This window comes from Atractosteus spatula, chromosome 21, assembly GCF_055471065.1.
Source record: "Atractosteus spatula isolate fAtrSpa1 chromosome 21, fAtrSpa1.hap1, whole genome shotgun sequence".
Classification (NCBI taxonomy): Eukaryota; Metazoa; Chordata; class Actinopteri; order Semionotiformes; family Lepisosteidae; genus Atractosteus; species Atractosteus spatula.
The window spans coordinates 16,716,406-16,743,667 of NC_142726.1; the positions used below are offsets into that span (position 1 = coordinate 16,716,406).

A 27,262-nucleotide genomic window follows, 5' to 3' on the forward strand; every position below is an offset into this window, starting at 1 on the left:
TTCTGCGAGGACCCTTGCGGACCCAGAGCCGGATTTCGCGCAGGCGGAAGTGTCCGTGTTTGTGTTGGTGCGTTGGAAACATGGCGGAGTCCAGCTCAGCGCCAGCGCCGAGACCCAGCGGGGGCTTGGCCCGCTCCTCTGCCGTCATCATGGATGCTATCGAGGCCATCACCGAGCTGGAGGAGCTGGAGCGGACGTACCAGAGGCTGTGTGATGAGGAGGTGAGACAGGGGAGCTGTGAGTTGCGCTCTGCAAAAGAGTTAAATTTCCAGAGATGTTAAAATTAACAGTTAAATATACAATAGGCGATATAATACTCGCCACAATCATACAAGTAGATGGCAACCACCGCCGTGTTTCAAAAGCTATTGTGATAATCATCCATAGCAAAATAGATTGCCTTTCGACTGTCATATTCGCCTGAATGAAACTTACCTTTCAAGCCGGTAACCGGGTTTTACTTGTACGGGATACTGTATATCCGTCAGTCAGCGCGCCGTGTTGGTTGGGTCTGCTCACTGACTCCTTGCCCTCCCACAGAGGGAGACGGAATCGCAGCTGGAGGCGTTGGTTAGCCAGCAGAGCAACATCGAGAGCAAGATGCAAGCCCTGCAGAGGATGGGGTGAGTGTGTAGCCCATTGGACTGAACCCAAGATGACTCAGTTGAAAACCGTGAAATGGTGCACATCCATTTAACATGCACGCCATTGTTCAAGGGCACAACAGGTGCATCCTTACCTGGGATCTGAACCCACAACACCCCAGTCCATTGCCACACTGCAGCCCCGTCCACAGTCACTGCTTCGACAGTGTTTCTGCAGTACTGTTCTGGGGACAAACCTCTTAGTGCGAAGCAGGACCGCTAATGCCCTGACTGTTAAAAAAAAGCCTCAAGCATGTGTGGAATAATCTATCCCTAATTTACTGAGCCATGTCCCTGCTGCTGAGTCCCTTTTACTTTATTGTCCCAGATGAGAAATTAGCTTTGCAGGCAGTTAGAAGACATGGCACAATAACACAGTACATTTAATAAATAAACTTAATTAAATAACATTAAGATACATAAGAATATAGATGAAGTAAAACATACAGTCAGTTGTCCAAATTGAGCAGGCTCATAACTGGGGGAATAAAAGATTACTTAGTTCTATTGCTCTTGAGACCAGGCAGTCTGAATGGACCCCCAGGTTGAAAGAGCTCAGACTCACAGTGCAAGAGGTGGTCATGACAGTCAGTGGTTATATTGGCCTCCCACACTGTTTGATTGACGTACTATAGATGTCTGAAAGCTGTAGCTGTTGTGCACCAGTAGTTTTCCTGGCTGCCTTCACAGTCCTGCTCAGCCTGTTTTCATTGTGTGTATTAGGGTTAACAAACCTAGAAATTCTGGGATGAGTTCCTGAGCAGCCAAACTCCGTTCTCCTGGAGGGAAAGGGGGAGAAACAGAGTGACCTGTGCTTCTCCGATCCGTCATGCCATTATAGTGAGAGTGCCCCTTGTGCCCACAGGCCCAACCTGCAGCTGATAGAGGGCGATGCCAGCCAGCTGTCCGGCATGATCTCTTTCACCTGCAGCCTGGCGGAGAACGTCAGCAGCAAAGTGCGGCAGCTGGACCTGGCCAAGGTACTGCCCGGCCCTGGGCACGCGTCCCTCACACGGACACACTCCCAGGCAACCTGGGCTTCCTTCTCTCCCTCGCGGATGTCCTCCTCCCTCGAGACTCAGAGACGATCTCTCAGCTTTCCACGCTCTCACTCTCTCACCCCTCTGCTGTCTCGCTCTGCCCTGGCAGAACCGGCTGTACCAGGCGATCCAGCGGGCTGACGACATCCTGGACCTGAAGTTCTGCACCGACGGGGTTCAGACGGCCCTGCGCAACGAGGACTACGAGCAGGCGGCCGCCCACGTGCACCGATACCTCTCCCTGGACCAGTCTGTCATCGAGCTGAGCCGGCAAGGAGGGGAGGGTGAGAGGCAGCGGAGGCAGAACTGGGGTCTGGGGGAGCGGTGCTGTTCTTGATTGACCTCTGGTTTCCACACGTTAATGACTCGCTTGCTGGCGTCACACTACACAACTTTTCCTAGGATTGTCAGCCGTAGCTGTCAGTTACATCAGTCAAACTGGTTTGATTTTCTCGTAGCGAGTTGCGAGTCGTAGGGGTGGGCTTTTGTGTCTGCGACAGTCAACAGCCAATGAGCGCTCAACCGGAAGTACAATGTCCACAAACAGTGAAGAACAATGGCGGTCAAACCAAATTGTCCATGACCAAACAAATGTGGTCTACTCCAGGTTTTTTGGGGTAATCCTCTTCTTTTTTTTTTTCTCATAGAAAAAAGGAGAGAACAGGCTACGGCAATGGCGGCAACCACCTGCTTGTGCTCCATGTCGTTTGTTTACTTTCGTGTGATGCTCCTCTTGTGCTCCATGTCGTTTGTTTACTTTCGTGCGATGCTCCTCTTGTGCTCCATGTTGTCTGTTTACTTTCGTGCGATGCTCCTCTTGTGCTCCATGTCGTTTGTTTACTTTCGTGCGATGCTCCTCTTGTGCTCCATGTTGTCTGTTTACTTTCGTGCGATGCTCCTCTTGTGCTCCATGTTGTCTGTTTACTTTCGTGCGATGCTCCTCTTGTGCTCCATGTTGTCTGTTTACTTTCGTGCGATGCTCCTCTTGTGCTCCATGTTGTCTGTTTACTTTCGTGCGATGCTCCTCTTGTGCTCCATGTCGTTTGTTTACTTTCGTGCGATGCTCCTCTTGTGCTCCATGTTGTCTGTTTACTTTCGTGCGATGCTCCTCTTGTGCTCCATGTCGTTTGTTTACTTTCGTGCGATGCTCCTCTTGTGCTCCATGTTGTCTGTTTACTTTCGTGCGATGCTCCTCTTGTGCTCCATGTTGTCTGTTTACTTTCGTGCGATGCTCCTCTTGTGCTCCATGTCGTTTGTTTACTTTCGTGCGATGCTCCTCTTGTGCTCCATGTCGTTTGTTTACTTTCGTGCAGTGCTCCTCTTGTGCTCCATGTTGATTGGCCGCTGAAATGAGGCGGCCTCGCGGTACTCTCGCGGCACAAGACGAGATTTAGAAACCGTGCTGAAAAGTCATGTAATTCATCACCCGCTGTGATTCCTAGTCATATGATTTGACACCCTCTAGGACAGAAAAGGCAGCAAGATTCAGCAACTGCAGTCATTGAATTTTTCAATTCAATTCAATTTATTTTATATAGCGCCTTTCACAACAAGGTTGCCCCAAGACGCTTAACAATGCAATTGACGATACATTTTGTCAATACAGAACAGAAAAGACCAGAAGACAACGGAGGAGAGGAATCAAAAACACCTTAGTAAGGAGAGATAATAACCTCTAGGGGTCCAAGGTCAACTGGTTGCCCTAACCCTTTGGGCATGCTAACATTATATAATTTTAAAAAAAGGAAATAAATTAATGAGGGTCTTCATCCATCCATCATGTCTTCTGTGTGTCAGCACTCCATGCAGATCTCTGTAGACCAGTAAATTCCTCCTGAACGATAGCTATATCCACAATGTCCCTCTTGGATCCATGGCAGTGATGCAGCATCCAGCTCAGATGGTGCCCAGCCAGCGCCATCTGGACATGTGGGGGGGAGAATAGGATAGTTTGGTCAGAACAGATGTATCTACCTGGTGGGCCAACATAGAGACACACAATGGCATGTACAGCAGCACCAGCAGCCATGGCTGCAGCAGGCTATAATGTAAGGTTTTTGACATGCTCTCTGACTAGAAGCCATGTCAAGTCCTGTAATGTGACGTCAGCCTAAGCCAGTCCAGACTTCTCTCTTTCCCTACCTCTCCTTTCTTCTTCCTTTACCCTTTATCCCTCTCCCTCTGTGCAGGCAGTGCAGTGGATGCTAGTCTCTCTCTCCTGAAGGAGGCGGAGCAGCGTCTGAAGACCCTGGTCCGGGAGCGACTGGACCAGGCCATCAAGGCGGGGGACCTGGCCCAGGTCGAGCGCTTCTTCAAGATCTTCCCCCTGCTGGGGCTGCACGAGCAGGGCTTGGCCCGCTTTGCACAGTACCTGTGCTCTCAGGTCAGTGTCTCGCTCTCACTGTCTGCTGTCCTTGTACGCGTCCTGCCTCCCAGTCTGTCATTCTGTCTGCCCAGCCCGGGCCTGTGTCTGTTTACGGCTGACGTCAACTTGGGGCCTCTTTTCTCTTTCTGCTCCCAGCTGGCCACTAAGGCAGAGGAGAACCTGTTGCTGGCGGTGGGGGGGGAGCTGAGCGAACGCAGAGCAGCGCTGGTGTTTGCGGACACCCTGACCCTGCTGCTGGAGGGTAAGATCAGGGCGCGTCTGAGGAGCAAGGAGGAAAGGCTGAGTTCTCCTTTTCAAATACACCCTAGATTTGGTGCATAAGAGATGCATTCACAAAACTGGGGACTCCATTTTCAATAGCGTTTTTATCTTTCGAGGGTCACAGTGAGCTGGAGCCTGTGCCAGACCACCACAGGGCACATGTACACTCGGGAAAGACGTACTTTAGAGATGCCAGTTACCCTAGCATCTAGCGGTGGGCAATAGAGGTCTCCACAGGAAATGTGTCCAGCGCTGATGGATCATCTCCATATGTCCGTCTCCAGGGATCGCACGGGTTATAGAGACACACCAGCCCATCGTGGAGACGTACTATGGTCCGGGCCGGCTGTACATGCTGATCAAACACCTGCAGGGGGAGTGCGACCGGCAGGCTGAGAAAGTGGTGGACAAGTTCATACAGCAGAGGGACTACCACAGGAAGGTCAGAGCTCGCGCCGGCCGGCCTCGGTGCACCGGTCCTCTGGCTGGTCTTTGATTGCGATAGTTCTGTTATAGATTTGCTTTGTGTCTGTGCCGTCAGCGCGTCAGCACTGTGATCTGCCTGGGGAGGGTGCTGACGCTCATTTCTCCTGCTCTCCTGCCTTGCAGTTCCAGATTGTGCAGAACAGCATGATGCGGAATGCAGCCACGGAGAGAATTGAGCCCAGGTCAGTGTGCCGTCAGTCCGCCGAGCCTGTGGTATAGCATGGTGTGATCAGGCCAGTCTTTCTATTAGGATGTCAGCGCAGTGTCTGTAGTGTTTACAGTCATGGTGACCGTGTGTCCTTGGCACCCAGCGGTGCTCTGCCTGACTCGTGCTCCTCTTGGCGGTGTGCGTAGGGACCTCGACCCGGTCCTGTTGGAGGTGACGATGATGAACGCCCGAGCAGAGCTGTACCTGCGTTTCCTGAGGCGACGCATCACAGCGGATTTTGAAGTCGGCGACGCCACAGCCCCGGAGAGCACAGTGCAGGGTAACAGGCCACTGCTTTGTCAACGGAGTGGGCAGATCCTGGCCACAAGGGCTGCAGGGCTCTTTTCCCCATCTTCCCTTTGATTCTAATATAAAAGTTATTGGTCAAATGAACTGTTTTGTGCTAGAATGTCTGGTATTGAGAAATGGGGGCCGGATTGTGCCTAAGAGAATATACATATTCTGTTTGAAGGGCCTTGCTTCAGTGCAGCTGTGTCTGTGCAGCTCCCCAACTCTTCCTGGGCTGTGTTAGTGTTGCAGCGTGTTGCAGCGTGTTGCAGCGTGTTGCAGCGTGTTGCAGCGTGTTGCAGCGTGTTGCAACGTGTTGCAGCGTGTTGCAGCGTGTTGCAGCGTTGGCTTAGCTGAAAGGCGCCTGAGTATTGCTGCACTGCTTACGGATGTAGCTGGGTGTGTGGAGTCTTGTCTCTCAGTGTCGTGTGTGACTGTTTCTTTCTCCTCTTAAACCCCCCTCTGACCCAGAGCACCAGCAGAGTCTGGAGAAGCTGCTGAACCACTGCCTGCTGAGCCGCAACATGCAGGAGCTGATCGGCTACTACATCCCCATGGAGGAGTACTACATGAGAGAGACTGTCAACAAGGTCAGCCGCGCGGGTGATACACGAGATCGCAGGCCTCGACCCCACCGGAGTGCTGCTTTTACAAAAAACATTTATTTAAATGCTTTTATAGACAGATTCACAAAATCAGTCTTAAGATGGCATTTAAATCAGATTTCAGAATCAGGCGCACGGTCTCAATGATTTAGGAAGGAATTTGATAACTAAAAGGTGGTTTATTCTGAAACCCCACTCTTCTTGCGACACAACCCATTGCATTTCTAATTCCAATAAACATCCCCAGCTTGCACCCTTCAGGCTGACTCGAAACGCTGACGGCAGGTATGGAAAATCGCACTGGCTCCGGCGCACGCTGCCGCCTCACCAGCCCCCCCTCGTTTCACGCAGGCAGTTGCCATGGACACCTACGAGAAGGGCCAGCTGACTTCCAGCATGGTGGACGACTGCTTCTACATCGTGAAGAAGTGCATTGGCCGCGCGCTGTCCAGCTCCAGCATCGACTGCCTGTGTGCCATGATCAACCACTCTACCTCCGTCCTCGAGTCCGACTTCAGGTGCCCTGTCCAGCCCTCAGCCCCCTGCACGCCTTTGTGTAACAAAGAAAATTCCCGGCTTCTGCTGGATCCAGTACTGACCTAGAGGCCAAGAATCTCCACTGGCTGCTATACCCAGTGGTGACTGGTGCTACCTGTAGCACAGCAAGTCCAACCGTACTGTGCTGCGCTTTTACAGAAACGCCGTCCTGCAGATGTTTTGTCTCCTTGTTCCCGTCCACTCTTTGTGTATCACTCGCTGCCCTTACCCGTTACTCCTCGCCCTGTCCTTTGCGTCCACAGGGAGGTGCTGTACAACAAGCTCCGGCAGGGCTTCCCGGCCACCACCCTGCAGGACATCCAGCGCGGGGTGAGCAGCGCGGTCAGCCTGATGCAGAGCAGCCTCCAGCAGGGCAAGTTCAACACCATGGGCATCGAGAGCAGCGAGGAAGCCAAGACTTCCTTCCTGGTAGGCTGCCTTCACTGCCTGGCACCCCTTCATCACGCAGCCCCAGCAAAAGGCAATAAAAGCCACAAAAGCCTGGTAGATCTTAAAGGAGCGTGGGCTGTCCCTTTCTTATCACGCTCTTGGAGATACCTCTCATCATGGGCAAACACCTGTAACCTTATTTTCCAGCAACTTTCTCTCCCATCTCAGGAAGACCTTTCACCTTTCTGTCTCCATAGGTGACCCTCAACAATGTGGAGGTGTGCAGTGAGAACATCATGACCCTGAAGCTGAATCTGGAGGTGAGACCTCGCTTCCAGTCTGATTATCTCTATGCACTTTAAGGGGAACTGCAATGCTATATTTCAGGGTTAGACAGAATCAGAATTGATGAGTGCGTTTCAGTTACCCAGCGTCAAGGCCAAATTTCCAATCATGGCCTCCTAATAATCCCCATTTATCAGTTAGCTTCATTACTCTGTTCTCGTCCCCACTGAGAGCTGGTGTGTGGGGAGCGTACTGGCGCACTTAGGTAGATGTCGCATCATCCAGGTGGGGCTGCACATTAGTGGTGGTGGAGGGGATCCCCATTACCTGTAAAGTGCTTTGAGTGGATTGTCCAGAAAAGCGCTATATAAGTGTAAGAAATAATAATTAATCCGGTGAGGTGAAGCGGCCCCATTACAATTTTAAACAAGCAGGCTTGTGAATACATCTCTTTTAATCCCATAGAAATATTGCTCTCGACTTCGAGACGGTTTTGCTGACAAATACTACTTACTGTTAACTCTGCATGTAGATCCCATTGGAACATTTCTGTGGTGCCCAACCTGTATTTATTCTCTCGTACATCACGTTACATTAGTCATTACGGTGACTAGCGAGCAGGAAGGGCCGCATCACGTCACCATTCATGGGAACTCTCCTTCTCGCTCGTGGCAAGACAGTACTTTCACAAAGTTCACGATTTTGTGCGTAATTCGGAATTTGTCAAATTTTGCAATAATGTCACTGAATTTATTTTGTTACAGAGATTTAATAACCGGTCTGAGAAACTGGGAGTGCCGTTCCCCTTTAACCCTTGTGATGCACACGGGCTCTTCACTGTGTGCAGTACAGGAGGAAAGTGTGCCGGTTGCATTGCTGTGTAATGCACTGTTAGAGGGATGTTTAATTTTCCTGTTTAACGGAGAGTTCAGCTTTCTCTAGAGGCCTCCACTTTCACCCTTCTGCTTCTGTGCAGAGTGAAGTCTTTATTCTAGAACCCTCCAGGGTTCTGCAGTCCCACCAGTTGTGCTTCAGTTCTGGACACACTTCTCAGACAGAATGCCAAGGCCACAGGGCAGTGCATTACATTTTCTGTCGAAGTTTAAACTTCTCTCTTTCCTCTTACCCTTCAGAACGACTGTGCCAAACTGTTCAGCCAGGGCTTCGGAGGAGGGGAGCAGGCACGTGCCAAGATTGAGAGCTGTCTGTCTGACCTGGTCAGCGTGTCCAGCAAGTTCAAGGATCTCCTGCAGGTGAGAGCGAATCAGTCTCTGGAGGGACTGTGGGGACGGTCTGTCCATAGTGCAGTATCGGCATGAGATCGGCTTTCTTCCTTGGGCCTTGAGAGGTTTTTCCCATTTGGATAAATGGATTTGAAATGTGTTTGCAGGAGGGTCTGACGGAGCTCAACAATACCGCCATCAAACCCCAGGTCAAGCCATGGGTCAGCAGCTTCCTGTCCATCTCACACAATATCGAGGAGGTACGTCTTCTGCGCCCTCACACGACACCTGCCACGCTGCCTACAAAAATGCTGTGATGAGACACAGACCGACTGCTTTGTGGGCAGGTGCAGACGCAGGACCTCACATTTAGATTGAGCCTGTACTGCTTATAATTTGTGCCTGGTGTGTTTTACTTCCCGGTTCTTCTGTATTGATCTATGCATGCCACATGTAATGCCGAACATGTGGGCATGTGGACTTATCTGTACTGTGCAATCAAAGCCCTGCGCTGTCTGTGTACTACAGGAGGATTTCAATGAGTATGAAGCCAATGACCCCTGGGTGCAGCAGTTTGTGGTCAACCTGGAGCAGCTGATGGCTGAGTTTAAGGTAGGCATCTCCCAGACTCACAGTGAGCACGTTTTTCAGTTTAATTGAAAGCTACTCTAAACTAACAGGATTGGGCAAGCTGAAAACATGTTACATGAGGCTCTTCCAGGCAAGTAGAAGAAAACACCTAAGCTTAAGCTTTTGCTGTCTTCCTCTGAGGTGGCACAGTTCAGTTGCATTTGCATTGCCCCAGCCTTGCCTTTTCTCCCCGCAGGCCGGCCTGTCTCCTGTCATCTACGATATCTTAACCAGCCTGATGACCAGCCTGATCGCTTTGGAGCTGGAGAAGATCGTGTTCAAATGCACCTTCAGCAGGGTAAGAGCAGCGTCTGCCATGTGGCCAAAACACTGTGCTTCCCCCTACTGGCCACCCTTGGATACTGTTCTCATACAATGCACTGAGCCAGGAGAGAGAGCAGTGATGCCACTTAGAAGCACTGCTACACCGTGCTCCACAAAGAAGCACCCTGCATGACCATTATCTCAATGCCCAGGTTCTTAAAACACCCCACAGATAAGAGTAGAATGAAATTTCAAGCAGGATGTTTGCAAGACAAAACAATAGCAAGATAAGAATAAAAATTCAGAGGCTGTGTAACACCATAGAATGGGAGGACAAGAGCATAAAAGCAGAGTAGTGTGGTGTGATGTCAGATTTTCAGTATTTCTGGGAGGGCAGCAGTTAAGAGATCAGATAAGCTTTACATCTGCAGGTTTTATGCAAGCTCTTGTGTTGTTTAAACACCAGTGCAATGCGCTGTGCGATCTGCTAACCCGTTCCCTGTGCGGTCTTCTGTATCCCCTCGTCCTTGTCGTCCTGCTCTCTCAGCTGGGTGGGCTGCAGTTTGACAAGGAGCTGCGTTCTCTGGTGGCCTACCTCACCACCGTGACCACCTGGACCATTCGGGACAAGTTTGCTCGTCTCACACAGATGGCCACCATCCTCAACCTGGAGAGGGTAGGACTGCTGAGCCGCCCATCCGCGTGTTCCCTGAGCCAGAGCTCTGTGTCTGACTGCCATACCCAGAAAACTCAGGGGTGACCTGAACAGAACTTGGGCCAAGCTCAGAGAAAACAGTGGACCCGGGCCTGAACTATCTGCTGGTGGGGTGGTTACTCTGTGAAGCTACCACTTACCGTGCTGTTTAGGAGTACAGGACAAAGGTTATCCTGGTAAAATACATCCATCATTATTTTAAATGCATGTTTAAAATTGCATTACTGCTCATTAGTTGCACTGACTTAAAAAAGTTAGTTTTTTGGAATGTGTGTGTCTCTAGTGCACTGCTCCCCATCATTGTCTGAATGCAAGTGCAGTTTCTGTCCCAGTAGTCCATCTGGGACACTCTTCTCTGACGTACTGGAGCTCACCAGTGTCTGTTTTTCTAGGTGACTGAGATTCTAGACTACTGGGGTCCGAACTCTGGCCCCCTGACTTGGCGTCTGACCCCAGCGGAGGTGCGACAAGTCCTGGCTCTCCGAATTGACTTCCGCAGCGAGGACATCAAGAGGCTGAGGCTGTAGCACCATCAGTGATCCCAGACAGTACCTTAGATTCAGCTGTGGGGTGTCTAGTCACCCCTGCTCTTGCCACCTGCCACCCTGTGTGCTTGTTCCTTATTGTCTGGGATCAGCACCAGGTGCTCTTCTGTTTCCCAAGTCTATGCACTCTGCTCTCAGCTGTGTTGTATATGTCCAAGGTGGAAGTAAGCCTGATTCAGGAGTCCTGGCTGTGCTCCATGGAGACAACAACACAAGGTACTGGAGCGCTGGGCAGGAGCATCTGTCCCATTCCAGTTAAGATGGAATGGGTGTAGGGATTAGGAGACAGGGTGAAGGGTTTGATTGGAGACAGCTTTGGGAAGTGAATAGTTAATAAAGGTGAAGGGCTCAAAAGGAGACGCTGCTTAGCTCTGCCAGTTGGGAAGTGCAGTGCAGAGTGGACACTCGATTCGCAACGAAAGAACACTGTATGCCACTAAAGCCGTCTTGTACCAACACTAAGGGAGCACTACAGCCATGGGATTAACAGAGCTAGGTGACGGTGTACAGATCATGGGAAAGCATAATACATTGTACAGATGATTTTATTATTAAAGTTATTTCTTTCCAAGCTGAGCTGTAGTGTGTTTATTTTCAGCAGCTGGCAGAAACAGTAGCAGTGGAGACCCCTTGTGGTTACAGAAAAAACACGAAGCCCATCCTTTCCCAGGGTATCCTGAGGCAGTTGCTAGGCGACAGAGGCACAGATTTACCCTAAAAGGATTACCACTGGATTACCATCTGTGAGATTCCATGTTTTTTACACTTTGGCTGGAATACACATGTAAGATATTTAAGATGGCAGAATTTAAGCCCCAAAAGTAATAACCAAGGTTCATTTCATGAACATGAAGGACAAGTCAACATTCTGTCATTTCTGATACATATTCTACAGGAAAGAAGAAAACTGGTAAGAGTGAAATAATTTAAACCAGACTATAGTGACATTATTATATTCTTGTGGAGGCCACAGGCAAAGACACTTCACTTTCCGTCACCTCTTCCACTCCCTGTGGGTCTGACGGTCAGCAAGTCCAGCCCTCTCTCTCCTGGCGTCTGTCTGGCTGCCCGGCTCAGTCAGTCTCCGTCCCAGGCTGGCGGACGGAGATGCCCTGCAGGTCCACTTCCACAGTGTGGATGGTGAAGTCCCCCAGGCCCTGCAACACAGGTGCAGAGAGTGAGCCTGCACCTCCCTCCTGTACTCACAGCAATGATATTTATTGAGCCTGACTGTGAAAATGAGCTGCCAATTTCAAGTCAGCAGCAAAAAGCCACTTCAGTCTAACGGCAGTGACCGGATCGCCCCTCGCAGTTGGCCTGATGAACACTACCGCGAGAAGGGCCCGGGCCGTCGGCTGAGGCCGAGTACCTGCACACTGTCCAGGACGTCCTTCACCCTCGCCGCCTGCTGCCCCTCCCGGGTGATGATGCACAGGAAACCGCCTCCCCCTGCCCCCACCAGGCTCTGCCCCAGGGTCAGAGGTCGCAGCGCTGACATCATAGCCCGCACCGTGGCCGGCTCACACCCAGGTGCCATAGCAAGTTTCTGCTGCCAGTACCGGTCCAGACAGGCACCCACCTGTGCCAGGGAGCCTGAATATAGAGAGAGAATCGAAAGGAAATAGACAAATGCTGATATAGCAATTTTCTGAACATTTTCTGGATTGCTTTACATGTAATGCAACTCCCCTCCACCACCACTAGTGTGCAGCCCCATCTGGATGATTCAACAACAGACATATTGCACCAGTACGCTCCCCACACATCACCTCTCAGTGGGGTGGAGAACAGAGTGATGAAGTCAATTCTTAAATGGGGATTATTAGGAGGCCATGATTGGTAAAGGCCAGGGGGAAATTTGGCCAGGACGCCGGGGTAACACCCCTACTCTTTTTGAGAAACGCCCTGGGATTTTTAATGATCACAGAGGGTCAGGACCTCTGTTTTACATCTTATCTGAAGGACGGTGCCTTTTTACAGTATAGTATCCCCCGTCACTATACTGGGGCATTAGGACCAACACAGACCGCAGGCTGAGCGCCTCCTGCTGGCCCAACTAACACCTCTTCCAGCAACAACCTTAGTTTTTCCCAGGAGGTCTCCCATTCAGGTACTGACCGGGCTCACACTGCTGAGCTTCAGTGGGCTGCCATTTATGAGCTGCAGGATGATATGGCTGCTTATAGTATTCCACTAGTACTTATATTGTCAGACGGGACCCACATGTGAATGAGAACTACATAGAAACAGAGGGACAGAGAGTTAAACAGCAGACAGAGGAGAAAAAATACAGGCCAGGGCAGCAGAGGCACTGAGGCTGCAGAGCAGAGAAGAGAGCACTGTCACTGCTTAGAGGGAGTGTGACACTGGATACTGAGCACTGCTGATTCAGCAGACAGACAGCAGCCTCTCCTTTCCGTTCTTATCCCTCCCTTCTCCATCCCTGCTTCTGTTCTCTCTCTGCCTTCCCCCTCCCTCCCCACCCATCTCACCGTCTCTCATGGCCTGGGCACATTCCTCTGCGTTCCTCACCAGCCCCTCGATGTTCTCCACGATGGCGGGCAGCCGTGAATACCAGCTCCGCACCACGTCCTGTACGGTCACACAGACAGTCAGGCGCTGGCGAAGCCCGGCTCTGATCGTGTGCTGCGGGCAGCGGTCCTCACCTGCAGCAGGTTGCGCGCCAGGCGGGTCTTGCCCGTGTAGAGCAGCAGGACGTGCCGGTTGAAGGTGTGGAGGAAGTCGTCGGTCAGGGAGAGGGGGTCCACCTCCACCCTGAGGGGCAGGGCAGCTTGGGACCGTCCCAGCTTCACGCCCCCCACCAGCCCTCCCACCTGGTCCTGCCAGCCGCCCCCTGAGAGAGGGAGAGGGGGGACAGGCATCCCAGGCCAGTTAAAGACCTGTGCTCTAATACTAAGAAATATTCTACACTGAAGCACTGAAATCCTGTGAACTGAACTAATCTGTGGCCCTGTACTGCTGTACTGCGTCATGTTAAGGTACAATACTCTGATCTTTCACTGTTGGCTGTTTAGGTAAAGACCGTGGCAGGAGAGACTCTGTACTGTACATACAGTAGCAGTACAGGTGAAACAAATGTTCAGTTTCTGCAGCTGCGGCACAGATCCTGTATATCTGTATACGACCACTGGTGAGTAATCGACACCGAGATGCTGCCCCTACTCACCAGTGGTCAGTATCTGCTCCAGATGCAGGACAGCGTGGATCAGAGAGAGGGTGTCATAGGTTTGCCCAGTAGCGCTGTACAGAGCAGCTAACACTGCCCCAGCTAGGATACTGCTGGTACCTGACAGCAATGAAGAGAGTATTAGAAAAACAAAACAACAGCATCCAAAGAACACATACAAAATTCTTCCAGTTTCTGTACTTAGATAAGCAAAAAAAACACAACAACCACACTATGCTCAGAACCCATAAAAACCACATTCGATCACTTCCCTCCTCTCTGCCATCTCCCCTCCCCTCTCACAGTGCTCTGATCGCACCCGACACCTCTCTCACTTCCCCTGCTCGCTCTCACCCAGCCCGGAGCCGTGGGGAAGGTCTGACCAGCTGCGGACCTCCAGCCCCCCTCCACAGCGCTGCAGCAGCTGCTCGCCCAGAGGCTGCTGGGAGGGGAGAGCAACCAGGCCACTGCAGATACAGGCTGCCTTCAGCAGAGCTCCTGCGGATGCACAGGAAACGGAGTGAGACGGAGACGGCAGTCCTGCAGGGCTGGAAGGGGATCCCTGTCCCTGTCTGTCTGCGCGGACGAGCGCGAGTCAGGGCCTGACCTGGTGCGTGGGGCTGGTCGTAGTCCTGCAGGTCCTGCAGCGTCTTGCACAGCGTCTCCGTGGTAACCTGGCAGTCCCGCCCCCCACTGGTGCTGACCAGGAGCAGGCAGGGCTCCCGGATGCGCCGGGCCCGCACGCTGATGGGCCGCTGCCCGTCCACGCGCACCGCCACGTTCACAACTGCGCCGCCCCGCTCGAACGTGATGGGTGGGGTGTCGCTCCAGCCGCCTGGGGGAGGAGAACGCGTCACTCTGCAGATCGCGGACTGCGGGCACAACCCAGGAATGTAACCGAGCAGAGCTCTCCTCCTACCAGACAGGTCCATTCTGGCTGGACACTCCACTTCCACCCACTGCTCCAGGGGAGGGATCTCTGCCCTCCCAATGGTGATGAAGCGTCTCGCCGACATCACCGCCTGCCGATTGAGGACCTGCCCAGCGCCCTCGTAGTGACGCGCGGCACGCACCAGGAGGTGGGGTCTGGAGGCAGGAGGGAGGGACGTACTGAGTCTCAGTGCGCTTGTTTGCTACCTTCCTACCACACCCCCCCACCTACCCCTCCCCCTCACCTGCTGAGCCAGTTGTCCCTCTCCTTGGCCAGCGCACGGACTCCTCCCGGCAGGTCCCCTCTCTCCAGCATGGCAAAGGCAGAAGTCCAGGCGGGATTGGCCGCCGGGCCGCTCCTCAGGCCCCCCTCCCTCCCGGCTAGACAGCCCAGCACGTCAGCCACGCAGGCAAGGGTGCGGGCAGCTATTCCGGGGTCCTCGCTGCTCGCCGCCACTGGCAGAGAGCAAGAGGGAAGGGAAGCAGCAGAGGAGCAGACCGTGCCGGGCAACGGGAGAAAGAGTTCAGGGCAGATGGGAAGAAAACGAAGAACAGGGAAGGGGAGAATAAAAAACACATCAAGGTGTGTACGACCCCAGCTGAGTGCAGCAGACAAACCCCTGAAGATGCTCACCGCTGTCCAATGTGCTCAGCAGCTCCCCCTGCTGGCCCTCCAGCACGGCGGCTCTGATGAGCGGCAGCAGGCTCTGGTCTCCCCGCCCCTGCAGCGTGTCCTTGGCCCGCCGCCTTGCGGCCCCATACATCAGCTCCCTGCGCCAGCCCAGCTCCGCCTGCTGGTCCGTACAGGACAGAATGTCCCGCAGGGAGAGGCGCCAGGCTGCCCTCCACTGCGACTCCCCTCCTCCGGCCCCCAGCAGCCACAGCACCCCCCCCAAACCGACGGGCCCCCTGCGCTGGAAGAGGGGGAACAGACGGGCATCCAGGAGGGAGTGAGGGGTACTGTCACCGTCCTGGTCCCCTGAACCCCAGAGCTCCCCGGGCCTGTGAGAGAGGAGGGTGGCAGAACACAGACCTGCTTGAGTGAGCTGTGGTTGTTGATCACACATCACACACTTAGCACCGCTATAATTCAATTCTGATGCCCGTGGTATGCAGCAGCTTTGAATTTAAGTGAGGATAAAGGAAAAACTAAGGGCCCGATTCACAGTCCTAGTCCTGAGAGACTAATAGAAAAAACAACTTTTGCTCAAAGTCTCATAATTAGCTGGATGCCCTGCTTCTCAGATTGGCAGAGCTACTGTGAAGCATCCCCCTGCAGCACATTTGCACTCCAGAGCAAGACACGTGCGCAGGAAGTGAAGATTAGAGAGTGGGGTGAAAGAGGGAGCAGGCATAGAGGTGCCCTACTGTATCCCGGTTCTCTGGTAGAATTCCGTCCAGCTGCGGTTGAGGAATGTGGCGTTCCGGTCAGCAGGAGAGGCCTGGTGAGAGAGCAGGGACAGAGCAGAGTGATTGTCCCGAATTAAGGAATCTGTGGGAATCCTAGGCAGGCATAGGCTACAAAGGACCAGGTAAAAGTTTATTCCATGCTGAAAGGAAAAGAAAAGAGACACAACCTTTCGGCTGTGGAGTCTTCTTCAGGTGTGAGGGAGAGAGGGAAACTGGCAGTTAATGAAGCATGGGAGAACAAAAGAGGAGACGGGGAGCAGGTGAGGAGTATCGACACTCAGGGAGAACTGCGGGAGAGGTGTGAAGCCTACAAAGGAATAGAGAGGATCAGAAGGAGATGGGTCTGTCGTTAAGAGAAGGGAGAAGGTGTGATGCAACAGGAGGTCCAAAACCCGTCTCTGGGGATGCAGACAGAGAGATCAGTATGATCATGGCGGTCAGCAGGGGCGGATTAACGAACAGGCTAGCATAGGCTGTAGCCCTGACTGGCCAGAGTATTTTTTTTTAAAACGGACCTGTGCGCCCCCATTGGTCCATAAAAACGTTGAATAATTTGTAAACCAATGATTGGTTAGATGCAATGGGTTCTCAGTTCAAATTTATTTTGGTGGATTCATCGGGTGATCTCTGGTGCAAGTTGACGGTAGCCAGCCTCAAAATGTGCGATAGAAAATATGATAGCGGGGCGCAAAGATGAAAAGCACGGCGGTTAAAAGAGCCATGTGAGCAGGATCTACTTAAAAAGATCCCCAGATTGACTGGTTATTTCAAGTTTGCTGAGCAGGACCCCGATCCTGCTCTTATGGCTAATGTTGCAGCCAGTGCTACTTGAAAAGTTAGGTGCAGCTAGCTCAAGCCTGGGCGCAGTCGATATCGACGCATGAGGACGAGCAGCTCCCGCAACGGAATCGAAGGAACATGAGTGGCGTTTCAGATGGCTCTGCCTCTATCTCCACAAGACCAACGAGCCATGTCCGAGCCGCCGCCATGGCTGTCGCACCTGCTGCCGTGGAGCTAACAGAGGCAGCTGCAGCAGCTCCCGCTTCCTATAGCTCGGACCCAGCATGCTGGGGTGAAATAGGTGAACAGATGCGGCCATACTGGGCTACGTTGGTCCCGAATTCGTTTCAAAACCAAGATGTGGAGGTTGCAGCATCGGAAAGATAAGACATGATCACTTTATTGGCCATATTCTTGCATGAGGAATTTGTCTTTTCACATACCCCAGCTTTCTCTCCATGAGACACACAGACAGGGAGAGAAGCTTGGGGTCAGAGCGCAGGGTCAGCCATTGTACAGCGCCCCTGGAGCTGTTGGGGTTAAGGGCCTTGCTCAGGGGCCCAACGGATTAGGATTCCTCTGCCAGCCATGGGATTTGAATCAGCAACCTTCCAGCCACAGGCGCAGATCCTTAGCCACAGAGCCACCGCTCCAACCAGAAAGACAACATATACACCATAACACCAAAAGAGGTATTTCTCTAAAACCCTCTTCAAAAGAGAACTCGGAAATGACTAGTGTGTCAAGAGAATGGCTGCTGTATTCCCCTCCGAAAGGTACAGTGTTTTGTTTCGCATGTTAATTATCTGGGGGCGGCGATAATCAGTCCGGACTGACCGTAGGCTCTAGTGACTGGAAAAAGTGTCGGAGAGCCGTAGAAAGGCTATGGTTGCATACGTTGTGCGCTGCGCTGATAATGGTCTAATACATTCAGAACTAAAAAGACAGTTTGACAGAGTTTGACAACGAATATGAGTATTGGACTGATGTCTTGTAAAGGGTGGTTGCAGTGTTGAAGTGTTTAGCAGAGCGAAGGCTCCTTTTAGGGGACGCAGGGAAACATTCAGGCACCTTGACAATGGGAACTTCGTGGTTGTCCTCGAAGTAATCAGTGAGTTTGATCCCTTCTTGAAAGCCCATATAGAAAAATATCTAATCGTCGATGCAGTGTATTGACTGATTTGAGTCTATTGGCTGCGATGACTTGCGCGAGTGGGGAGTGTCCTGCCGTTCTTGAAATAATGCGCTCAAACGGGGTGGTCATTGGTCTCTGCTGTGCTGATCTTGTTGTTGTTGTGTATTGACGGTTTCAAAGTAAGCGTGCGCATGATTTCTTTTGTCAGCTCGCAGATTGGCTGTGAATCTGATTTATTGGTTGCAATTGGTAGTGTGTGTGTATTTGGGCTCCCTGTGTACGTGTGTGTGTGTGTGTGTGTGTATTTGGGCTCCCTGTGTACGTGTGTGTGTGTGTGTGTATTTGGGCTCCCTGTGTACGTGTGTGTGTGTGTGTGTGTGTGTGTATTTGGGCTCCCCGTGTACGTGTGTGTGTGTGTGTGTGTGTATTTGGGCTCCCCGTGTACGTGTGTGTGTGTATGTATTTGGGCTCCCTGTGTACGTGTGTGTGTGTATTTGGGCTCCCTGTGTACGTGTGTGTGTGTGTGTGTGTGTGTGTGTGTGTGTGTGTGTATTTGGGCTCCCTGTGTACGTGTGTGTCCTGCGAGTGCTGCCTTACATTCAGTTTGAATCGGCGGTAGCAGCTCTTACTCCAAACGCATCACTATTTTTCTCTTTTATCACAGTGCTTTTTTTCTGGTAATGGGGGGGGGGGGGGGGCTCTGATCACCTTAATCCGCCACTGGCTGTTAGAGCGGGGCGGTGGCTCTGTGGCTCAGGATCTGCCCCTGTGGCTGGAAGGTTGCTGGTTTGTATCCCACGGCTGGCAGAGGAATCCTACTCCGTTGGGCCCCTGAGCAAGGCCCTTAACCCCAACTGCTCCAGGGGTGCCGTATAAATGGCTGACCCTGCGCTCTGACCCCAAGCTTCTCTCCCTGCCTGTGTGTCTCATGGAGAGCAAGCCTGGGTATGTGAAAAGACAAATTCCTAATACAAGAAATTGTATATGGCCAATAAAGTGATCTTATCTTATTTTATCTAGAGGTGAAATGGGAAACTATGGATATGTAGAGATCTTTTATCCTCACAGCTCTGACATGTTCCCTCAAACCATCTCTCAATCTCTTTCCTGTTTCACCAATGTAAATAACTGGGTATTTTCTGTAAAAGATGCAATAAATAAGGTTGCTGGAAATACATGATGTCATCTGGGTGATCCGGAATTGTCCAGAGGGGCCTTGAATGTGCGTGGGATTGGATATATATTTACAGGTGATGCAGCGGGTTGTGTTGCAGGGGAAAGTGCCTGGTGTGGATGATGTGGTCAATGGAGCTGTGAACAAGAAGGTTGTGCAGATTAAGTGGTCAGCACCTAATGGGATGATGGGGTGGTCAGAAAAGAAGGTGCCAACAGAGTATAGAGATGACCAAACTTTGTGACCGGTCTCAGGTTTTTTGATCCTAAATGATTAATTGGGAATTTTCATAAGAGGCCACGAGAATCATTTTTGTCTTAATTCATAACAAGGCCTCAAAACACCAGATCGTTAGCAAAAAGCAGACACGCTTTACTATGGAAGCACATTGTTGCCATCAAGGGAAAAAAAAATTGATTTAATTCATAATTATGAGATTATCTCAGAATTATCCCAATTATCTCAGCATTCCAAGATAGATGCATTCTCATACATTTTAGTGTATGAACAAAATAACAGGTTGTTCATACACTGAAATGATCTGCTATCTCAATTATGAGATAATCTGCTATCTCATAATTACGAAATAACTGAGGAAATTATTTTTTCCTTGATGGCAGCAATGAGGTACTTTATAGATAAAAAGATAAACTAAAAAGTGAACCTTGAAGAGTTTTCTGGAAGAGTGGCTTATAAAGTGGCTTATATTGCCAGCAGCCATATCATCCTGCAACTCACAGCTGGCAGCCCACTGGAGCTCAGCAGGTGTGAGCCTGGTCAGTACCTGGATGAGAGACCTCCTGGGAAAAACTAAGGTTGCTGCTGGAAGAGGTGTTAGTGGGGCCAGCAGGGGGCGATCACCCTGCAGTCTGTGTGGGTCCTAATGCCCCAGTATAGTGACGGGGACATTATTCTGTAAACAGGCGCCGTCCTTCAGATGACCTAACTCTTTGGTCATTAAAAATCCCAGGGCATCTCTTGAAAAGAGTAGGGGGGCCTCCTAATAATCCCCATGTCTGAACTGACTTCATCACTCTGCTCTCCTCCCCACTGAGAGCTATTGCATCATCCAGGTGGGGCTGCACACTGGTGGTGGTGGAGGGGATCCCCGTTACCTGTAAAGAACTTTGAGTGGAGTGTCCAGAAAAGTTCTATATAAGTGTAAGCAATTATAAATGATTATTCTTATTAGAGTAATTGTTAAAATGAAAACAAGAATGAACCAGATCAAGGATTAGCCAGATTAGTGATCTCTGCTGTGCACCCCACTATCCTGAAACAGTCTCATACTTTGTACTGCCAGTGACATTACCTCCAGGTTGTCATGGCGCCCGAGGACAGTGAAGACTCGGAGAGCCATGTCGCCCAGGCGCATGCAGTGTCCCTGGATGATGACGTCAGAGAGGGTGAGATGTTTCAGGGTGGAAGATGATGAGGTCAGGTCGATCCCTGACAGGAGGCATCCAGACTGAACCACTAGAGGGCCCTATGGGTCAGAAGTCAAAGTGAACAAGGGTGAAGGGTGTTGCAATTTTGCCTATAGGCTCATTTTGTGAAGGATTGGAACGAACAATTAGCTGAATTAAGAAAAAATATTTTTGATTAGATAAGCATCAAGTAACAGTATAAGGACAGAGGCCAGTGATCTGTCCAGCTACACAATGGTCAACACGATGGTCAAATCTTTGCTATAGAAGCAATCAGCTGAGAGTGACCAGCACCCATCAGTGTGACCCAGAGAACTGAGGGCAACAGCACCTGTTGCTGCAGGTACTAAAATTTTAAATTTGACAACCTGTCTGTCATGCATGTGTTTGCAAACGTATGTGTCCAGGACGGAGCTTATCTCAAGACCACTGGCTGCTGCGTTAGGCTCTGGCCCGCCCTCTGGAAAAAGAACAGACTTTTCCTCTCCTGCCTGCTGATGTCAGAGAGAAAGACCAGCTGAGTGCTCAGCTCCACCACATAGTGTCCCCACCCCCTACCTGCAGGTGGCAGTGTTGCACCACAGCCTGCGACCCCACGCTGACCTCTCCTTCCAGGATGCTGTTAATCACACAGCACCCATCGCTTAGCAACTGGGGTTTCTGATGAACAGAGAAAGAGAAGGAGGTAACTTTTTTGCGAAAGGGAAAGTATAACAAGTGCAAAGCTGACAGCATTCTGCAGGATTTTCGATCAACAGCAATACTGACGGAAGGCAGAAATGGCAACTCTTCCACAAATAGACGCCCTATACAATTTTTCCATCAGCACCACCTGTTAAAAGTATAAGTCTTCTCCATTAACATCTACATCAGGCCCCAGAGGATACAGAAGGTCATTTTAGAGCAGATTCAGATGAGTTTGTGTCCATTTCTCTTTGTGATACATGTTGTGGTGCAGCTGTTTCCTGATTTACAGGCTATGATACAGCAGGACTCTGCATCAGTCAAGGAAGATGTCACACATGTGGCAGTGAACTCTGCACCGGCTCCAGGAGGGGTGAACAGAAAAGCAGAGGTGAATAAATATTTCCCCCCCAAGTCCCCCGACGTGACAGTGACCTCAGCAGCGTCTCCCTGCTCTCCCTCGCCCTCTCCGTCAGCCGCCTGATGTGCTCGTCGCCCGACAGGGTCAGGTAGTCGTAGTAACCATCGGGAACATATGCTGCGGAGACATTGACACACGCCGGGGGTCGGCTTCTTGTCCGAGACGCCATACAAGGTGCCCTCCATCGTACCTGGCACCCCGTGCCTGCCTTTCATCCTCCACTGCCATTCCACAACACCCCAGCCCTGCGCCCCTGGACACAGCCCCGCACTGCAGCGCAAACAGACCCACACCGTGCTCTCGGCCTCCTGACTTACTCAGCATAACTGTGGCTTGATGAAAACATAGCTGTTGGCCAATGATAGCTGTTCTAAACTAAGACTCGGGAAACCTGAACTGTGCAAGGGCTGGTTAGGATGTTCTCCTGAATAAAGTGAATAAACTGATGGGGGTGGGAGGGGTCAAGATTAATGTCTGTATTGTCTGTATTAATGTCTGTATATTGTCTGTATATTGCTTCCCACATTCCCAATGAGTCCTCCAGCCACGTTTATACACACACACACTGATATACAAACTCTCACTGCGTCTGTACTGACACCTCCTAGCCTATCCCTTCCCACCCACCCCCAATCCCTCCCTTAAAGGAGCTCGTACCCAGAGTCAGGGGCACCCCCCTTAAGGCCCTCCACAGCACAGTGCGGGCGTTCCTCAGTGCTGCCCCCTGCTGGCCCGATGGAGAGCCTCTGCCCTCTCTCCTCCCGCTCACGAACTCGGCCTCCTGCACGTCGCGGGCCAGGCACAGCAAGACGTCCAGGAACAGGGAGAGCTGGAAGGGCCGAGCCAGGCAGCGTCAGAGGGAGGAGGCAACTCTCACGGAGAGGGAGAAATCCGAACGAGGGGTCTTGCACAGGTGGGGAAAAACGCAAAGAATCACAGCGCCGGGCAGAGCTTGTGCCCGAGACACAGAGGGAAAGAGGCAGGGGCAGAATCGCAGAGGAGAGAGTGGAGCGAGGCGCGGGCTGACCTGCACAGCGGGCGCCCCGGAGTCCAGGCCTAGGTAGGTGCATGCATCCAGGGGCACAGTGACATGGGTCTGCAGGAGGCGCTCCGCCACCTCTCGGGAGAAAAACACCGGTCCCGACACCTGCCGGGAGGGGGGCGGGAGGAAGAAATGCAGAAATTCACATCATCCTTTATCCATCGTCCTGTCCCACAGGCAGGACACACCTTGGGCGAGACGCTAGTCCATCACAGGGCACACACACACACACTCCCACCAGGGCCAGTCCTCCCAGGAGACAATTAACCTGCCAGCATGTCTTTGGACTGTGGGAGGAAACCCACATAAACTCAGGGACAGCACGCAGACAGCACCCCAGGTCTGGAACTCAGTCCAGGGCCCCAGAGCTGCGAGGCAGCAATGCAAACCACTGCACCACCCAAATTAAAGAGTTGTAAACAAAACTGGGCAAATTTATCCTCCTCCCTCCCCCCTAAACAAAGCATCAAGACACCTTTCTCTTTCCCAAGCCCCAAATTAGGAAACACTCCCCACCTCAGCCATTCCTCCTGCATCCCCTAAAACACTGCAGGACTCCTACCAAAGGGACTTTGCCATCACGCAGTGAGCAGGCCTGGATCCGGTCCACAGGGCCCCTGTAGATGATGTCGCACACCGTGTCCTGTGGAGAGAGGCCGTGTCACCATGGCAACAGCCAGGTTCAGAAATTCTCCAGACCGCAATACAGACGATCGGTGCACCCTGAAGAATAAAACTCAAGATTGCAATTTACTACATTCAAACGCATTCAATTATTTTGAGTTCTAATTCTCTTTTTCCCATTTTCCTAAAAGACTACATTTCCCACAATACCCTGTACCTGCTGGTCAGTGATGTAGATCCCATGGTTCCTGGCATAGCACGGGTCTCCAGGCAAGGATACAACTTTCACCCCTGAGAAGCCCTCCCAGCAAATCCCTGCAGGACAATGACAGTGTAGAAGACTAGGAGCTAGGCGAGGGAAGATATATAGGGTTGGTCTGCCATGTATAAAGCATTTATTTCAGTTCACAAACAGTATCCAGGGTTGGGAATGAATGAATCACTAATCTTTCAAATACCATGGCAATATTTTGGGAACTGAACTGCATTGTAGCATTCAGGTGGAACTTATAAGGAAAAAAACAGTCCCAGATTTTCTAGAGGTAACTAAGAAAACAAAGAGCAATTCAATATAAATCACTGCAGCCATGCAACTAATCACTGAACCCAATCTCACGAGGGAACCCCAGAGTTATAACAGTTGCTGGTTGAGTCTGTGGGGTGAAAGCTAAAGAAATGCCTCTGAACCTGTCAGGCTGCCAGAACTGTGCTGTACAAGTTGTGGTCTCAGTATCTCTGTCTCAGTAAGTTCAGCATTATTATTTCCCATTCTGGCCCAGTTTGGACGAGACACCAACTCATGGTTCCAGTTTGCTTTCGACTCCCTGATAGAAACATTGAAGTCCTCCTGTAATAATTAGCTACCCGTGCGCGCATGCACACTTGTGTCCCCAGAGGGCACTGTGCTCACCGGGTGTGGAGGGCATGTGGAGGAGCATGTCAGTGCTACAGACCCAGACCCCTGGTGGGGAGCCAGGAGCCACCTGCACAGAGAGGAGGAGCTGTTAGCCAGCCTCACAGCACAGTTCAGAGCAAAGGCAGTGGTGCGGTGTGTCCTGGTGCGGGCGAGCGCGAGGTTGAGGTCTGACCTGGTGCGTCAGACAGTGCAGCAGCAGGTCCAGATTGCAGAGGGGCCCCTCCACCAGCCCCGGGGGACCCCGAGCAGGCAGCCAACAGAACGCTCGGCCACACCCATCGAAGGGGAAGTCCCGCCCCTGAGGAGATCGACATGGTTATCCGTCCAATAACAACGCTCCCAATTTTCCTGCCCCTCCCACTACATTCCCTCATTGGTCCAGCCCTTTGCTGCTCCTCCCTCGGTCTCTGCCCCCACACCCCTGACCTCCAGCCCACTCACCGTGTGCAGGATAAGGATGTGAGCGTCATCAAGCACATCAGCAGTGACCACCTGCAAAAACACAGAGGCAACAGTCACCACCACTGCAGGACAGCCTACAATGACCCCCAGGCAAAGCATCACAGCCGGGTACTCACCGTGTGTCCGGCTCGGGCACTCAGGTGCTCTGCAGCCACTAGCAGCGCGTTAAGGGTGGCCCCCCCACTGCCCAGCCGGTCCTGAGGGTCCGACACCGTGAGCAGCAGCGCCCCCTGTGGGATCGACCCCCGCTGCTGTCGCCACTCTAGCTCTGCAGGGCAGCAGGAGGGGGTTCACATGAGAGCACAGCACCGGGGAGGGACATCACACACACATAGAGGAGAGAAGAGGGGAGGGAAGCTGTCAGGATCTCCATTCAAGCGGAAGAAAAGGGCACAGACACAGATCCACAAACTTGTTGGTACCGTACAACCCTCAACCCACTCATCCAGGCCCAGAGCGTCCCTGGTATCTTTGTCATTATTAAAAAAGCACTGTGCCACACAGCCCCCTGCCTCACCTCTCTGGAAGACATACTCGCTGTCCTTGTGCTGACAAGTCAGGACCACCACCGTCCACTGCAGGCCCTTCTGTTCCCCCATCTCCAGTGCACAGCCTGTCAGGACACCAGGACAATACTGACACCTACACAATCTCACACACACACACACACACACACACCGTCACACTGTCACACTGTCACACGCACACACAGCACCTACACTGCTACACACTCTCAATCACACACACACAGCACCTACACAGCTACACACACACACAGCACCTACACTGCTACACACTGTCACACAGCACCTACACTGCTACACACTCTCACTCACACACAGCACCTACACTGCTACACACTGTCACACACACACAGCACCTACACTGCTACACGCTGTCACACACTCACTCACACACACACACACACACACACACACAGCACCTACACTGCTACACACTGCCACACAAACACAGCACCTACACTGCTACACTCTCACACACAGCACCTACACTACTATACACTCTCACACACACAGCACCTACACTACTGTACACTCTCACAGCACCTACACTGCTTCTCTGCACCTTCACTAATACACCTCTACACACACTCGAGATTGTAAGCTTTTAACAAACACGGCCCAGTTCCTGCCCGGCGACTCCAGTGCTCAGAGGACACTGTTCACAGAGCTTCTCCAAGTTTCCCTTCACCTTTCTACCAAACTTTCACACTTTTTCTGAGAACGTAAGATAAATACCCATTTGAATACGTATTGCTATTTTCAGTAGAAACGTCCAAAGCCTCTTATTTCCACTCAGTGAAGATACATTTTTTCTTCTGTCATATCTGTATTTATTTTTATTTCCGCAACCTCAGAAAAACAGAAACACGGGACCGGAAGTCACCGTCACTCGGTGCGTCCTTTATTTAGATCCGGATCATGAAACAAAATCAAGCAGCAATCGGTCTCTCTGTGGGGGATTGAGTACTTTTTTCTGTTATTTACGTTTTTAACTTTATTAAGAAGTCCTAATTAAAGTCTCTACATTTATTTAAAACACCGAAACGGCTTCGTTCACGTGTATAAAGCCCCTACCGTGTTAAAGAAATTCCAAAGAACTGAGTGACTCCGTTCCAGAGAACTTCAATCTTTGGCGCACCGAAGGAAGTTTGATACTCAGAGACTTGTAGTTCATAATGAAAATATGTAATTACCAATAAAATTAAACGGAAGCGTGTTTTAAACAAAGAGAACACATTTTATATGTAATACAAGCTTGCATGATACGAGCAGGTTATGCAGACTAAGGCCATAAACTACATTTGGCAGACAGTTTAAAGGGGATTTTCAGAGCAGGGCCAATCTGACATATTGGAGCTCTGAAAATATTTAGGAAGTTTTATCATTTATTGTATCAACCTGGGTGGCACGGTGACACAGTGACACAGTGGTTAGCATGGTGCTTCACAGTGAATGGGCATGACGTTAAATTCCTAGGGTGCTGTATATGTGCAGTCTGTAAGTTCTCCCTGAGTTTGCATGGGTTTCTTCCCACAGTCCAAAACATGCTGGCAGGTTACTTGCCTTCTAGAAGAACCGGCCCCGGTGTGAGTGTGTGTGGGTCTGTGATGGACTGGTGTCCTGTCCAAGGCGTACCCTGCCTTGCGCCTGCTGCTTTCCAGAATCAAGTCCAGCCCCCTTGCAGCCCTGGAAGATGTGGTTAGAAATGGAGGAATGGACAAGTGGGCTGCATGGTGGCTTTTTTCTGTGTTCTGGTTTCTCCCCTCCTTCCAGATATGCTGAGTGGGTTAACTGGAGTTTCAAAACTGCGCCTGTGTGTGTCCAGGGTGGGGTACAGTGAGGATGAGCTCTAGGTTTCTTGTCTGATCATGGATGGATTTACCAAAAATAAATTTATGTGCATTTAACTCTACTTCTCTGGCTACCCACTATCCAGCATTGGATAAAGGGATTAGGAAATGCATGGATATAACTGTACTTATGTTCAAATATGACTGTTCATGTTTTAGCAATTGTATCTTTATTATCTTAATTTATAA

At 51.3% G+C, this 27,262-nt stretch overlaps 2 protein-coding genes across 2 annotated transcripts; one reads left to right on the forward strand and one right to left on the reverse strand.

Moving 5' to 3' along the window:
* Positions 1 to 61: 61 nt before the first annotated feature.
* On the forward strand, positions 62 to 11,078 carry cog4 (component of oligomeric golgi complex 4). The gene is made up of 19 exons (XM_088938630.1): positions 62 to 221; positions 541 to 623; positions 1,510 to 1,624; positions 1,794 to 1,968; positions 3,874 to 4,067; positions 4,206 to 4,311; positions 4,616 to 4,773; positions 4,941 to 4,999; positions 5,172 to 5,305; positions 5,785 to 5,903; positions 6,270 to 6,436; positions 6,719 to 6,884; positions 7,103 to 7,165; positions 8,264 to 8,383; positions 8,521 to 8,613; positions 8,882 to 8,965; positions 9,180 to 9,281; positions 9,795 to 9,923; positions 10,355 to 11,078. The coding sequence occupies exons 1-19, from the start codon at positions 81 to 83 to the stop codon at positions 10,487 to 10,489; spliced, it is 2,343 nt and encodes a 780-aa protein (XP_088794756.1). The 5' UTR covers positions 62 to 80; the 3' UTR covers positions 10,490 to 11,078.
* fcsk (fucose kinase) lies at positions 11,042 to 26,093 on the reverse strand. Its single transcript, XM_088938631.1, has 24 exons — positions 25,959 to 26,093; positions 25,217 to 25,312; positions 24,816 to 24,967; positions 24,679 to 24,729; positions 24,410 to 24,535; positions 24,232 to 24,304; positions 23,539 to 23,636; positions 23,260 to 23,340; positions 22,683 to 22,802; positions 22,313 to 22,484; positions 21,677 to 21,772; positions 21,109 to 21,224; positions 20,436 to 20,609; positions 15,993 to 16,066; positions 15,259 to 15,626; positions 14,870 to 15,080; positions 14,614 to 14,780; positions 14,302 to 14,529; positions 14,049 to 14,192; positions 13,695 to 13,814; positions 13,174 to 13,361; positions 13,000 to 13,099; positions 11,877 to 12,100; positions 11,042 to 11,664 (listed from the first exon to the last, which is right to left on the reverse strand). Exons 1-24 carry the CDS (start codon positions 25,960 to 25,962, stop codon positions 11,581 to 11,583), a joined length of 3,267 nt encoding a protein of 1,088 aa, XP_088794757.1. The 5' UTR covers positions 25,963 to 26,093; the 3' UTR covers positions 11,042 to 11,580.
* Positions 26,094 to 27,262: the final 1,169 nt, after the last annotated feature.

Excerpts from the sequence above, each read along its gene's own strand:
- cog4 (XM_088938630.1), top strand. The coding sequence starts at position 81 with ATGGCGGAGTCCAGCTCAGCGCCAGCGCCGAGACCCAGCGGGGGCTTG. Across the intron at positions 4,068-4,205 it reads CACAGTACCTGTGCTCTCAG|CTGGCCACTAAGGCAGAGGA; the intron begins GTCAGTGTCTCG and ends TTCTGCTCCCAG. Across the intron at positions 8,384-8,520 it reads AGTTCAAGGATCTCCTGCAG|GAGGGTCTGACGGAGCTCAA; the intron begins GTGAGAGCGAAT and ends ATGTGTTTGCAG.
- fcsk (XM_088938631.1), bottom strand. Across the intron at positions 13,362-13,694 it reads GGAGCAGATACTGACCACTG|GGGGCGGCTGGCAGGACCAG; the intron begins GTGAGTAGGGGC and ends TCCCTCTCTCAG. Across the intron at positions 12,101-12,999 it reads TGCCCAGGCCATGAGAGACG|GCTCCCTGGCACAGGTGGGT; the intron begins GTGAGATGGGTG and ends CTCTATATTCAG.